This window comes from Geotrypetes seraphini, chromosome 3 (genome assembly GCF_902459505.1).
Source record: "Geotrypetes seraphini chromosome 3, aGeoSer1.1, whole genome shotgun sequence".
NCBI lineage: Eukaryota > Metazoa > Chordata > Amphibia > Gymnophiona > Dermophiidae > Geotrypetes > Geotrypetes seraphini.
Genome location: NC_047086.1, coordinates 337,325,895 through 337,338,909, shown reverse-complemented (window position 1 = coordinate 337,338,909; position 13,015 = coordinate 337,325,895). Strand labels below are relative to the sequence as shown.

Here is a 13,015-nt window from a genome sequence, read left to right as displayed (position 1 = left end):
CTTGTTCTGAAGAAGACGGGCGACCTGCGTCCTATTTTGGACCTCAGGGTGCTCAACAAGTTTCTGGTCAGGGAGAGGTTTCGCATGTTGACCCTGGCTTCTCTCTATCCCCTCCTCGAGCAGAACGACTGGTTATGCTCTCTGGATCTCAAGGAGGCCTACACTCATATTCCCATCCATCCGGCCTCCCGTCAGTACCTCAGATTTCGGGTGGGACATCTTCATCTTCAGTACAGAGTGCTCCCTTTTGGCCTAGCTTCGTCACCCAGAGTCTTCACCAAGTGCCTGGTTGTGGTAGCCGCAGCACTCAGGAACCATGGTCTGCAGGTGTTTCCTTACCTCGACGAATGGCTCATCAAGGATTCCACGTCTCAGGGTGTCGTCCAGGCCACTCAGAGGACGATCTGGTTTCTGCAGAGTCTGGGATTTGAGATCAACTTTCCCAAATCTCATCTACAACCTTCACAGACTCTTCCCTTCATCGGAGCTGTTCTGGATACTATTCAACTCAGAGCGTTCCTTCTTCCTAAACGCCTGGCGGCTCTTCATCTTTGTCACTCGGTCTCCTCTCGTCCGTCCATCTCGGCGAGACACATGATGGTGCTCCTGGGCCACATGGCCTCTACAGTTCATGTGACTCCTTTTGCCAGATGTCACCTGCGGATTCCTCAGTGGACCCTGGCGTCTCAGTGGTTGCAGATCTCCGATCCTCTGACTCGACACATTCAGGTCAGTCCTGCTCTGCTACAGTCGCTTCGCTGATGGATGCTCTCTTCCAATCTTTCCAGAGGTTTGCTGTTTCACATGCCTCCCCATCAGAAGGTCCTCACGACCGACTCCTCGAACTATGCTTGGGGGGCTCATCTGGACGGTCTCCGCACCCAGGGCTATTGGACGAGTGTGGATCATTTGTGCCATATCAATTTCCTGGAACTCAGGGTGATTTTTAATGCTCTCACTGCTTTTCAGCATCTGCTTCACGACATGGTGGTCCTCATTTGCACGGACAATCAGGTCGCCATGTATTATGTCAACAAGCAGGGAGGCACAGGATCGGCCTCCCTCTGTCAGGAAGCTCTGAAAGTTTGGGATTGGGCGATTCACCATAACACCTTCCTCAAAGCTGTCTACATTCAGGGGGCGGACAATGCCTTGGCGGACAACTTGAGTCGTCTTCTACAGCCTCACGAATGGACTCTCCATTCCACGCCCCTTCATCACATCTTCTCCCTGTGGGGAACGCCTCAGATAGACCTCTTTGCAGCTCCCCACAACTTCAAACTGCCTCAGTTCTGCTTCAGGACTCCTCATCGTCTCGAGGCAGATGCTTTTCTTCTGGACTGGGGGAATCTCTTTCTGTATGCGTTTCTTCTCATTCAAAAGACTCTGGTCAAGCTCAAGTCTGACCGGGCCACCATGATTCTGATTGCTCCTCGGTGGCCCAGGCAACCTTGGTACTCCCTTCTTCTGCAACTCAGCAGCAGGGAGCCCTTCCTTCTACCAGTGTTTCCATCTCTGCTTACGCAGCATCAGAGATCTCTGCTTCATCCCAACCTGCATTCGCTACACCTGACAGCTTGGTTCCTCTCAGTGTAACTCCCCTTCAGTTTTCACAAGCTGTGCGGGATGTTTTGGAAGCTTCAAGGAAGCCTGCTACTAGACAATGCTGTTCCCAGAAATGGACTAGATTCTCTATTTGGTGTTTTTCTCATCACAAGGAGCCTCAACATGCCCCCTTGTCTTCTGTTTTGGACTACCTTTTGCACCTGTCTCAATCTGGCCTCAAGTCTACATCGATCAGAGTCCATCTTAGTGCAATTGCTGCTTTCCACCAGCCTCTTCAAGGGAAACCTCTTTCAGCACATCCTGTGGTTTCCAGATTCATGAAAGGACTTTTCCATGTCAATCCCCCTCAAACCGCCTCCAGTGGTTTGGGACCTCAATGTTGTTCTTTCTCAACTTATGAAACCTCCCTTTGAACCTCTTAACAAGGCTACTCTGAAATTTCTCACTTGGAAAGTGGTGTTTCTCATTGGCCTCACTTCTGCTCGTCGAGTGAGTGAACTTCAAGCATTGGTTGCGGATCCGCCCTTTTTACAGTGTTTCATCATGACAAGGTGGTCCTTCGCACTCATCCCAAATTCCTCCCCAAGGTGGTCTCGGAATTTCATCTGAATCAATCCAATGTTCTTCCAGTGTTCTTTCCAAAGCTTCATTCTCACCCTGTAAATCTGCTTTGGCTTTCTATTTGGAACACACCGAACTGCTCCTCAACTTTTCATCTCCTTTGATCCGAACAAGTTGGGATGCCCTATCTCTAAGCGCACCATCTCCAACTGGATGGCGGCTTGTATCTTTCTGCTATGCCCAGGCTGGATTAACCCTTCACAGTAAAGTCACAGCCCATAAAGTCAGAGCAATGGCAGCCTCTGTAGCTTTCCTCAGATCGACACCGATTGAGGAGATTTGTAAAGCTGCCACTTGGTCCTCGGTTCATACCTTCACCTCACACTATTGTCTGGATACCTTCTCCAGACGGAATGGACAGTTTGGTCAAACAGTATTACAAAATTTATTCTCCTAAGTTGCCAACTCTCCCACCATCCCATTTGGGTTAGCTTGGAGGTCACCCACTAGTGAGAATACCTGCCTGCTTGTCCTGGGATAAAGCAATGTTACTTACCGTAACAGTTGTTATCCAGGGACAGCAGGCAAGTATTCTCACATCCCACCCACCTCCCCTGGGTTGGCTTCTCTGCTGGCTATCTGAACTGAGGAGACGCGCCTGGTGCATCGGGCGGGAAGGCACTTGCGCATGCGCGGTGTGGGCAACTCGAAACTTCTAAAAGTTTCTACAAGCAAGTATACTTGTGAGATGTCCGCATCGGGGCTCCGTTGGATGACGTCACCCACTCACTAGTGAGAATAGCTGCCTGCTGTCCCTGGATAACAATTGTTACGGTAAGTAACATTGCTTTCCAGTTAAACCTAGGGTATGGAAAGATTAGGTTCTTAACTTTGCTAATCTTCTTTCTTGTAAATATACACTCTGTTCCTGAACCAGTGGGTAGTTAATCGCATGTTGCAAGATTTCTTTTAGAAAGCTTGATTTACATATTTTTTGATCCTCCTCTTACCTCAGGACTGCTCTCTGACTTCTTCCAGTTGGTAGAAAAGCAGCCAATCATAAAGGACACTGAAAAGGAGAGCGGTATGGGGAGGGATAGTTCCTGAGAAAACAAGTCTAATCTGCTCATATTGTAAAATTGCATAACCACCATGATCAAAACAGGTTTGTAAACATTATAAACTATGAATTCTTAACAAGGAGACACAGCCTGCACTATTAGTGTGGGGACATATAACAAGAAACCCCTCTGGGGCAATTTGCACGATATTTGTGAATGTCAGTCTTGGAAAGGCAGGTCAGAGAATCTGAAGTCTAACTTATCGGTACTTATTGAGACAATTGGCAAATCAGAAACTTCCAGGGCAGGCTTCAGGAATAGTGTGTGGATTTAAAAGAAAGAAGATTAAGGTAAGAACCTAATCTCTCCTTCTTGTACAATCCCACTCGATTCCTGAACCAATGGGACTGATGAGCCTGCTGCTAGAACTGAAGGCAAAATCCTGCTTGGCTGCCACATCTATCCTTTAAAACCTTGTAAAGGTATGCAAGGAGGACCAAGTGGTAGCTCTACAAATCTCTTCTAGGAAAACCGCCAAAGATTCTGCCTTTACCGAAAGAGGCGGCCCCTTTCTGGCTCTAATATAGGCAGATGAAATAGCCATGCAGATCCATCTGGAAATGGAGGATTTGGAAGCTGGTCTGCCCTTACTGGATGCACCTACAGCATGAAAAGGTGATCGGACAAACAAAATTTGTTTACCTCAAGTATCTCAGCAAAAGCCGGCGCATATCCAGCGATTTCAACACTGCAATGTTTGCTTAAATCCAAGGTTGCAGATGCTGGCAACAGCACCTCCTTGGTTGATGTGGAAACTAGAGACCACCTATGGAAGAAAGTAAGGGACAGTGCATAGCACTAAGGCACAGACCTCCTGCTTTTGTGTCTCATCAAGACATGCTTACAGACCATTGAGAGATCCCAGAGGGGCCCCTTAGGGTGGCTAAGGCTATGACAAAGCTGTGTTATATGGTTGTGGCATTTATCCAGCATTTTGTTCCTTAAAAAGTAGATTCACTGGTGGCACAGGTTACAAAGCATACCTCCCTTCCCAGTAAAGGTGGTATAGTATTGAATGATGCCCAGTTTGATTTTGTGAAAAAAAAAGCTCTTTGAGGCATCGAGGTTTGAAGGCAGCTATGGCAGCATTTTTTGTCACATGATCTGGAGACTATTGTTAAAAAATATCTCCAGTTTTTAATGTCTGGAGTGGATTATATGGCTGACGTTTACTGAGTCGTGAGCAAAATGACAAAGATTAAGTTCTGAATTCATTAATCATCTTTTTGGTAGACACACCCATTCCTGAAGCCTACATTTACCTCGCTGGTCTGTGATAGAAATCTCTACCACAGCTTTGTGAAAGCCAGTGTGTGTGTGTTTTGTTTTTTGTAACTGAAGTTATCCCAGGACAAGCAGGCAGCATATTCTCACGTGTGGGTGATCTCATCCATGGAGCCCTGGTACTGACACTTTTTAAAAATGCATTGTCTCTTTAAAAAACTTAGAAAGGTCATGATAGCCTGCACCGCGCATGTGTGAGTGCCTTCCCGCCCGACGTAGATGCAAGGCTCCTCAGTTCTTAGTTTTCCGTGGAGCTAAGAAGTCGCTCAGCGTTTGTTGAATTTTTTTTCTTTGCTTTCCCGCTCTTGCATTCATTTCTTCAGTTGAATTTGTTTCTTTTTTAATTACACTTCAACAATTTAAAAAAAAAAATTATTTTTTTCTTCAGCCAGCCGGTGGTTTTACCGGCGGGGCGCTGTGTTTCACCTTAGCCATCAAATTCAATTTAGCTGAGGCTGTCTTGCCGTCCATGTCACACTCGCTGACAGGTTTTAAAAAGTGCAGCTGGTGTTCTCGCAATATTTCCCTTACGGACCCTTACAGCTGGTGCCTTCAGTGTCTGGGTCCAGAGCACTGGATACAAAGCTGCTTGGTGTTCCACTCTTCAAAAGTGCACCATAAAAAGCCGCATCCTTCAACAGGAAAAGTTGTTCGGTGTTGGCATGGAGAGAGAGACATCATTGACACCGTCAACATCGAAGGCACCAATGACTAGTCACTGACACCGCCCGATGTACCATCTTCGACTCCGGTGTCTCAAGTCATCGCTCTATCTGGTAAGCCAGCTAAAAAGCCAACAGCTTCCCAGACAGGGTCGCAGACCACTAAGGCATCGATTCCATTCATGCCAGCCAAGCGAAAACCCCTTAAGCGACTAGTTCCACAATCGAGGGGTGATACAACTTCTGAGTCATCCTCTCTGGAACGTGTCGCAGTAACCAGTGGTACCAGTGAGTAAACCAAAATTACCTGTGCTAACTTTCCAACAGAAGCTCAATGCTCTGTTCCGTGAGGAGTATGAGGATAAGTTTAATCTTTTTACCCCGACGTCGACTCCTCTGGTACCGGCCCAGCCTGAACCTAACATTGCAATGCCTTCTGGTACTGTCGATGCTGTATCGATGCACCGACAGGATTCTCGACACTGGTCATCGCATCCATCCAGTCCTGCATCGAAATATCATTCATCTAGACATCGCTCTACCTCCTCGAAGCATCGGTCTTCGTCTTCAAGATAGTCTAGTACAGGGATCTCAAAGTCCTTCCTTGAGGGCCACAATTCAAATCCGGTTTTCAGGATTTCCCCAATGAATATGCATTGAAAGCAGTGCATGCACATAGATCTCATGCGTATTCATTGGGGAAATCCTGAAAACCTGACTGGATTGCGGGCCTCAAGGAGGGACTTTGAGACCCCCTGGTCTAGTAGGAGCTCATCCAAATCTAAGCATGGTTCTACACCAAAAGTTTCTCTAAATAACCTTTGACACCGGATCTGCACTGGTTAAAGAATCGTTCTCCTTCAGTTTTAGTGGATTCTAACCTACAGGATGATTCTAATCCAGAACCTTCTCTTTCTACTACTGAGGAAGATTCTCCTGCTTCCTGGGAGGGCATCCTCTCCTACAGAGAAGTTTTCCTTCACCGCTTTATTCATCAGCTGGGGAAAGATCTTTCAGTGAAGTTGGAGGCAGATTGTAAATACAGTGCAGACTTGTCCTAGACATAATCACTAATTTAAAATCCAGATTCACTCCTTTGCTGATGACATCTTACTATATAATCCCACTGGGAAAAAACCGCAACTCCAAGAGCTCAAAACTTCCTATATGCCTCTTAAAAATCAAAAACTGGATGTCCATCAACAAACTACAACCAAATGCCTATAAAACAGAACTTTGGATCTACAAAGAGCACTGCACCTACAGCCGTCACTCTCTCTGGGAATCAACTGCCATAATTGCAAAAGACCACGCAGCTTAGGGATACTCTTTGACTCAAACCCCTCTCTCCCCAACTATATTTCTCAAGTGGTCTCTTCCTCATTCTATCTCCAGCAACTCCTAAAAATAAGGAACTACTCAGAATCTGACTTTACCCAACTTCTCTATGCCTGCGTTCTCTCTTGAATGGACTATTCCAACACACTATTCATTGGACTGACAGCAAAGAATATACAAGGTCTTCAACGTGTACAAGATGCAGCAATCAGACTCCAACAGAACCTGCATGCCTAGGACCCTGTCTCCCAGGCTCTATCATCAGCCAACTGGCTATCTGTCTTAGGTGCCATTGACTCATGCTTGAGTCTTAGTGATTTGATGAATTAAGAGTCAAAATCTTTAGCCAATCTTTGGCTTTCAGATTCTCTCAACTATGGAATGAACTTCCCTTAATTTTGAGGAGCCCCAGTCCTTTTCATTTATTCCGCAAATCTTTAAAAACTTTTTGTTAAACACTTTGAAAATTAATCGTTTTAAAATTCTTGTTGATTTTCTTTCAGTATTTTTAAAATTATTGTTAAGAGTCTAGCTTCCTTTGGTTGATGACCCGGTATATAAAGCTAAGGTTTAGTTTAGTTTAATTCTGTAAGGTCCTCCAGCGCCATACCCATGGTTGTTTTCAACATGTCCAGCCATCTGATTGTAGGTTGCTATCTTCGCCTAGTTCCTTCGATCTTTTCAACATAAACCGTACCAAGCTACTGGAATCAACTGCCCCCAAAGATCAGATCCCTTGAAGGGCTTCTGAACTTTAGGAAAACAATAAAAACTTATATCTTCACCTAATCCCCCCACCTAATGCTGTAAGGTTAAGAAGTGCACACTAAATGTATGTCAAGATACAATGAAAACACTGTACAGTCAAACCTCGGTTTGTGAGTGTTTTGCAAGACGAGCAAAACATTTGCAAAATCGGCGCCTTAGAAACCGAGTTTGACTCTATTTGCGAGTGCCATCCCCCGCGATCCGGCATCCCCCCGCTCGCGTCGTCTGCCCCTCCACGATCCTACATTCCCCCCTGCAAGCACTGAAATAACATCCCTTACCCCGATTTGGCACCGGCATCAGCACCAACGCACAAGACATGCCAGTGCCCGAAGATCTTCCCTCTTGGCTGTGCTGGGCTGGGCGGTGCATCGGAGATCCTCCCTCTTGCCTGTGCTGGGCTGGACTGGGCCTTGAGCATTTGTGCATGCTCAAGGCCTTCCGGTCTCGCTCTCTCCGAGATTCTGAGAATATCTGAGAGAGCGAGACCAGAAGTCCTTGAGCATGCGCAAATGCTCAAGGCCCAGCCCAGCACAGGCAAGAGGGAGGATCTTCGACGCCCAGTACAGCCAAAATGGAGGATCTTTGGGCACTGGCACCGGCATGTCCTGTGCGTTGGTGCTGGTGCCTTTGCCAAATCGGAGTAAGGGATGTTATTTTGGTGCTCGGGGGGGGGGATGTAGGATCGCGGGGGAAGGGGGTTAGCACAAGTGGGGGGGGGATGCCGGATAGTGGGGGGGGTATGGAGCAGCGCTAGTAGCCTCAGGGTGGGGGGGAGGGAGGAGGAGGTGGAACGAATCAAAGCGAGTTTCTTTTCCCTTACTTCCTATGGGGAAACTCACTTTGATATATGAGCAATTTGGTTTACGAGCATACTTCTGGAATGAATTATGCTCGTAAACCAAGGTTCCACTGTACTATAAACTAATATGTATGTTAACCTGTAACCTGTTCTGAGCTCATTGGGGAGAATGGGATAGAAAACAAATTAAATACCTAATGTTTGATAAATCAACAGCAAACTAAAGGCTAGCAGAACTACTTGCCTGGTGGCAATTTGGCAAACTACCAAATATATTGATAAGTAAATTATTTTATGCCTGCTGGTAATCTCAGAAATAGTTGTTACAGTACTGCTGAGTGTTACTGTTCACATGGCTGCTGGACTGGGGAGCTAGGCCACAAGATGCTGGTCTGGGGACATAGGGCTTAGAGTAAAGTATCTGCATATATTTCCAGAATACTCCAAATACTGTTCTGTTGAATATGTTGTCTTATGGGGATACTGGTATGTAATTCCCTAAACAGCATACAGTGGGGGAAGCAGGTGGGATTCTTCCCTGCTATATTCAAAAGTTCTACTGTCCCTTATTAAGAGTGGTGCTCATACAGGGGGAGCCGTGTCCCCCTTTTTAGCTGAGCTAAATATCCAGTGTCAGAGTAAAATTCAGAATAGCTATAAACTGCAGGTGAACAAGTAGAGAAAGTCTTTCCAACCTCTCAGCAAGTGTTAGTGAGTGCATGTCTGTGTATGCATCTGTAAGAAGCTAATGTAATGGAAAATTGTTGTTCAAGTCAGCTCAGTCCTTTGAAGGAATATTGTTGTGGAATGAGTTTTCTCTTTCAGCTCATTTGCAATACACTTCTAGTTCTTTCAGAAAACATAGAAAACATCTTAGGAAATCTGAACATTTGAATTGGTTGTTTTTGGATTACTTTTAATGTATAATACACACAATTGTCAGTTCCTAGTTATGCCTATTTATTGTTTTGCAATCTGCTTTAAACCAAGTAGGTATTAATGGAATATGTTACTAGTATTCCCTTTTTCTTTTCCCTATTGAGGGTGTAGCGCTTGAATTTTATTTATTTTCATTTTCATTTTCATTATTATTATTATTTTTTTTTGCTTGGTCATAAACCTATGTCAGATGTTTGCTCTTCACTGTTTTCACTGTTGGTGTTCAAATGGACATTTCTTGTTGGTCATGTCAGTTCAGGCATTTTATTGCAAAAATTGATGGCTTTTGTAGTGGACACAAGTTCTTTATCAGACACATCTACTGGCTTTCTCTTCCATTTACCTTTCTTTCAGTCAAAGGTGTCAATATAAAAAGTATTGTCGTCTTCAGTCGTTTCAAGCTGCAGTATGGGATAAATATTTGAATTCTCTAAACTCTCTTGCTCATATCAGCATTTTAGAAGACAATTGAAAACATAATTGCTTTAAAAGATTTTTAAGAAATTAATGTATTCAACTGTATATGTGCAGTTTTTTATTCTATTTTGTAAACCGCTTAGGACTTAATGGTATTGCGGTATAGAAATACATGTTATGTTATGTTCTAGCTGGGGCAATATTAGCTTGCAGGGTAGCAAGGGTAGCATCATTTTGTTCCTCTCAACTCTTTGGTCATGCTTATCCCCTGCCCTTTTTCCGGCATCTAGGATGACCATATTGTTCCAAACCCATTGCATGCAGGGAATTCAGTTTTGGCTTCCTAATACAGGTGTCTTGAAAGAGATGATAGCTGTCTGCATACTTGGGGAAATGTAATTGGGTAAAACCAAGGATTGCTTAGCTTGTCCTTCTGGACATGGAGCTGAAAGATCATCCTATCTGTTGTCCTTTTTTGGTTATTCCATTTTCATTGAAATGACTGTGTGAAAAATAACTTGAATTAAAAAAAAAAAATTCTTCAGAATATTTTTCCTGACTGCTTTTCTTTTGGCTTTCTTTTAGTATGTGTAATGAGTTTTCACAAATTTTCCAGCTCTGTCAATTTGTGATGGTAAGTCTAAATCTCCAATTTGATATTATGCCAATTTTTATTTTTTTTTTTTTTTTTGGTGGAGGGTAATTGTTGAAGAAACTATAGTGCTAATGCTTTGTGGGAGTCAGGCATCTCAGAATTGGGGATGCTGTTTCTGCTGTTCGCCATGATTTTCTGAGGGAATAAGTCTACACCTTTGAACTACTAGATGTAGATGATTATTGTATTGATGTGCTAAGTGGAAGGTGGAAAGTCTGGGTGGTTGAAAATGTAGATTAATAGCCTAGCCCCAGTAAGGGTCAGTTGTAATAGAACTGTAGCCCAAAAGAAGATAGTAGATACTATCAATGTATTTTTTAAAAATACGCATTCTCATTGTAGGAAAATTCCCAAAATGCTCCTCTTGTTCACGCAACATTGGAAACTTTGTAATAGAACTGTAGCCCAAAAGAAGATAGTAGATACTATCAATGTATTTTTAAAAAATACGCATTCTCATTGTAGGAAAATTCCCAAAATGCTCCTCTTGTTCACGCAACATTGGAAACTTTGCTGAGATTTCTTAATTGGATTCCACTGGGATACATCTTTGAGACTAAACTAATCAGTACATTAATATATAAGGTAAGATGCATTTTTAAGAATTTGATCAATCATTCAATATGCAATAGTGGGCATTTTTAAAAAAGCTTACCGCCGCAAGCCAATTTAGACCTGGCTACATATGGGCATCAGCAATGAATATCCAGATGAGTGAAAATACCCAGGAGTTATGGAGGTATACCGGATATACTGTGCCATACCTGTGTAACTAAACTAGGCAAAGTTAGGACTACTGTTGAAGGAGTCTCATTAGCTTGGTTGGCTATGTGAATGCTGACATAGAATATTGTTGGTGCCTGCTTATTTTTTGGGATTGTGTAATTGCTACCCAGATAGTGCCGCAGTCATCAGAGGAGATATTCAGGAGCACTTTCTATTTGTTTCTCAATTTCAATAAACTTTCATTCAATTGGATAAATAAACTAAGGATTAGTTTATTTGGGGGGAAAAGGACCTTAGTAACCTACACACTGCACATTCCAGTGTAGTAGGTTTGATATGCTTAACCATATGGTCATCCATGTGTGCAAGATGTAAATTGCAGCTTTTTACTCTTCCTTCTTCTCCCTGGGCTGTGCTGCCCCTATCAGTTCTTCCTTTTGCAAGCAAGCATGAAGGCATCTTTCTGATCTGCTCAATTACTTAATTTTATTTTTCGGGGGGTTTACAAATTTTTGCGGTGCTTGAATTCCTCTGAGAAGGATATTCTCTGCCTGCTTGGATAGGAGCAGACTTCTGTCTGAAGATGGTAGGTGCATCCTTTGGGGCCTGTTCAGCGTGCCTGATGAAGATTTGCGGAGCTCAGGGTTCCGTGCCCTCAGCACTTGTTCACTTCCTTGACTTGGTTAGGAGTTTGAGCACAGGCTGTGAGGCACCAATAGCGCTCTAGGGTACTCACAGTGCCGGCTGCAATTTTTTTTGCCTCCTACCTTTTTTCTTTCGTTCAGTGTGGTCTTTTGGGGGTTGAGGAGTGATCTGACTGGCAGCCCAATGATTTCAGTGCAGGATCTGACCAACGAGTTGAGGCAGCGATCCTTTCCAGTCCCAGCTACACCTTAACAGAGCTGAAGCAGGCTATAGCACAATTACTGACCATGTGGTCTGTGAGTACAGGCTGTGACAGCTTATAGGGAAATTGAGGGGGGGAAGGGAGTTCTTTAATTCCCTGGTTTTGGTGGTTTCTTTTGTTAAAGCCTTGGTCCCCCACCCCTAAAATCCTAAATTCACCATTTTTTGAGTGTCCCTGAAGCAGTTTTGGGCAGTTTTCTGGCACCATAAAGCTCCTGAGGCAGTCATCTTAGATTTTCCAATTTTTCTTCTAAGTGATCAAACTTCTTTAAAACAACTTGTTTTTCCTCAGATGTAACAGGAATGGAGCCTTAGACCCTAAAACCCCTGTATCATGCCTTATCTGTGCTGGATGGGTGACTGAAGAGCACCCTTCTGCTATGTGGCATGTGATGTAGGGATGGGAGCAATGAGCTTTGCCCCTCGACAGTCTGTTAGAACTGGAGACAGGACAGGAATCCTCTTTGGGGGGAAAAATGCCCTCCAGAAATCTGGGACTGCGCTTTTGCAAACCGTTGAAGTTCTGCCACCCGAGTAAAGGTGGCTTGCGCATCCCAAGGGAGAAGAGCAGGTGCCTTTTCAGGCTTTTATTCCTGAATTTGTTAATCTCCTGTGGTAGGATTACACTCAAAGCAGCTGCCTTAATCCCCAAGGCTTAAACCTCAAACATCCTTCTGAAGACCATGTGGTCCTGTGAATCCTTTAAAACTGCTTACTTTGTAGGGATGTGTGCATTCACCTTGGCCAATAGGGAGTCCACTTTGGCATCGCAAACATTTACTCGAACTCTTGATCTATAGCAGTGTATCGCAAACTGTGTGCCTCCTAAGATTTCAGGTGTGCCGCAACACACTGGTGAGGAGGAGAGTCATCCACGCTGGCTGACTGCCTACAGGACGTGCCTCTTGCAGTGAGAGGCACATCCTGTAGGAAATCAGCCAGCACAGATGACTCTACTCCTGGCCAGTGTCTCTCCTCTCCCCGCACCTCCTAGATCCCTCCACCGAAGTGGGTTATGGCCAGATGGGCCTCCGCGCATGTGCAGACGTTGAAGTCACGCGTGTGCATGATGTCATCGCATCGACGTCCGCACACTTCTGGGTGCCTTCTGGCCATGGCACTGGATTTAGTGTGCCGCTGGCTGGAAAGTTTGGGAGACACTGATCTGCAATCTTTTTCTCTCCCTCTATACCCCTTTAGTCCAGCATATGCCCTGTCTTCCCCCTCCTTTTTGGTTTAAATCTACTTTCCCACCCCTCCTCAAGGTCCT

At 44.5% G+C, this 13,015-nt stretch overlaps 1 protein-coding gene across 5 annotated transcripts in view; it reads left to right on the top strand.

Moving 5' to 3' along the window:
• The window catches only part of XPO1 (exportin 1), a 555,220-nt gene that overhangs the window by 112,326 nt on the left and 429,879 nt on the right, over positions 1–13,015 (top strand). For all 5 annotated transcript variants that reach the window (XM_033936440.1, XM_033936441.1, XM_033936437.1 and 2 more), the window contains exons 8-9: positions 10,044–10,092; positions 10,579–10,698. In XM_033936440.1, the coding sequence (XP_033792331.1) occupies positions 10,044–10,092; positions 10,579–10,698 (169 nt within the window). The remainder of the gene's footprint in view (positions 1–10,043; positions 10,093–10,578; positions 10,699–13,015) is intronic.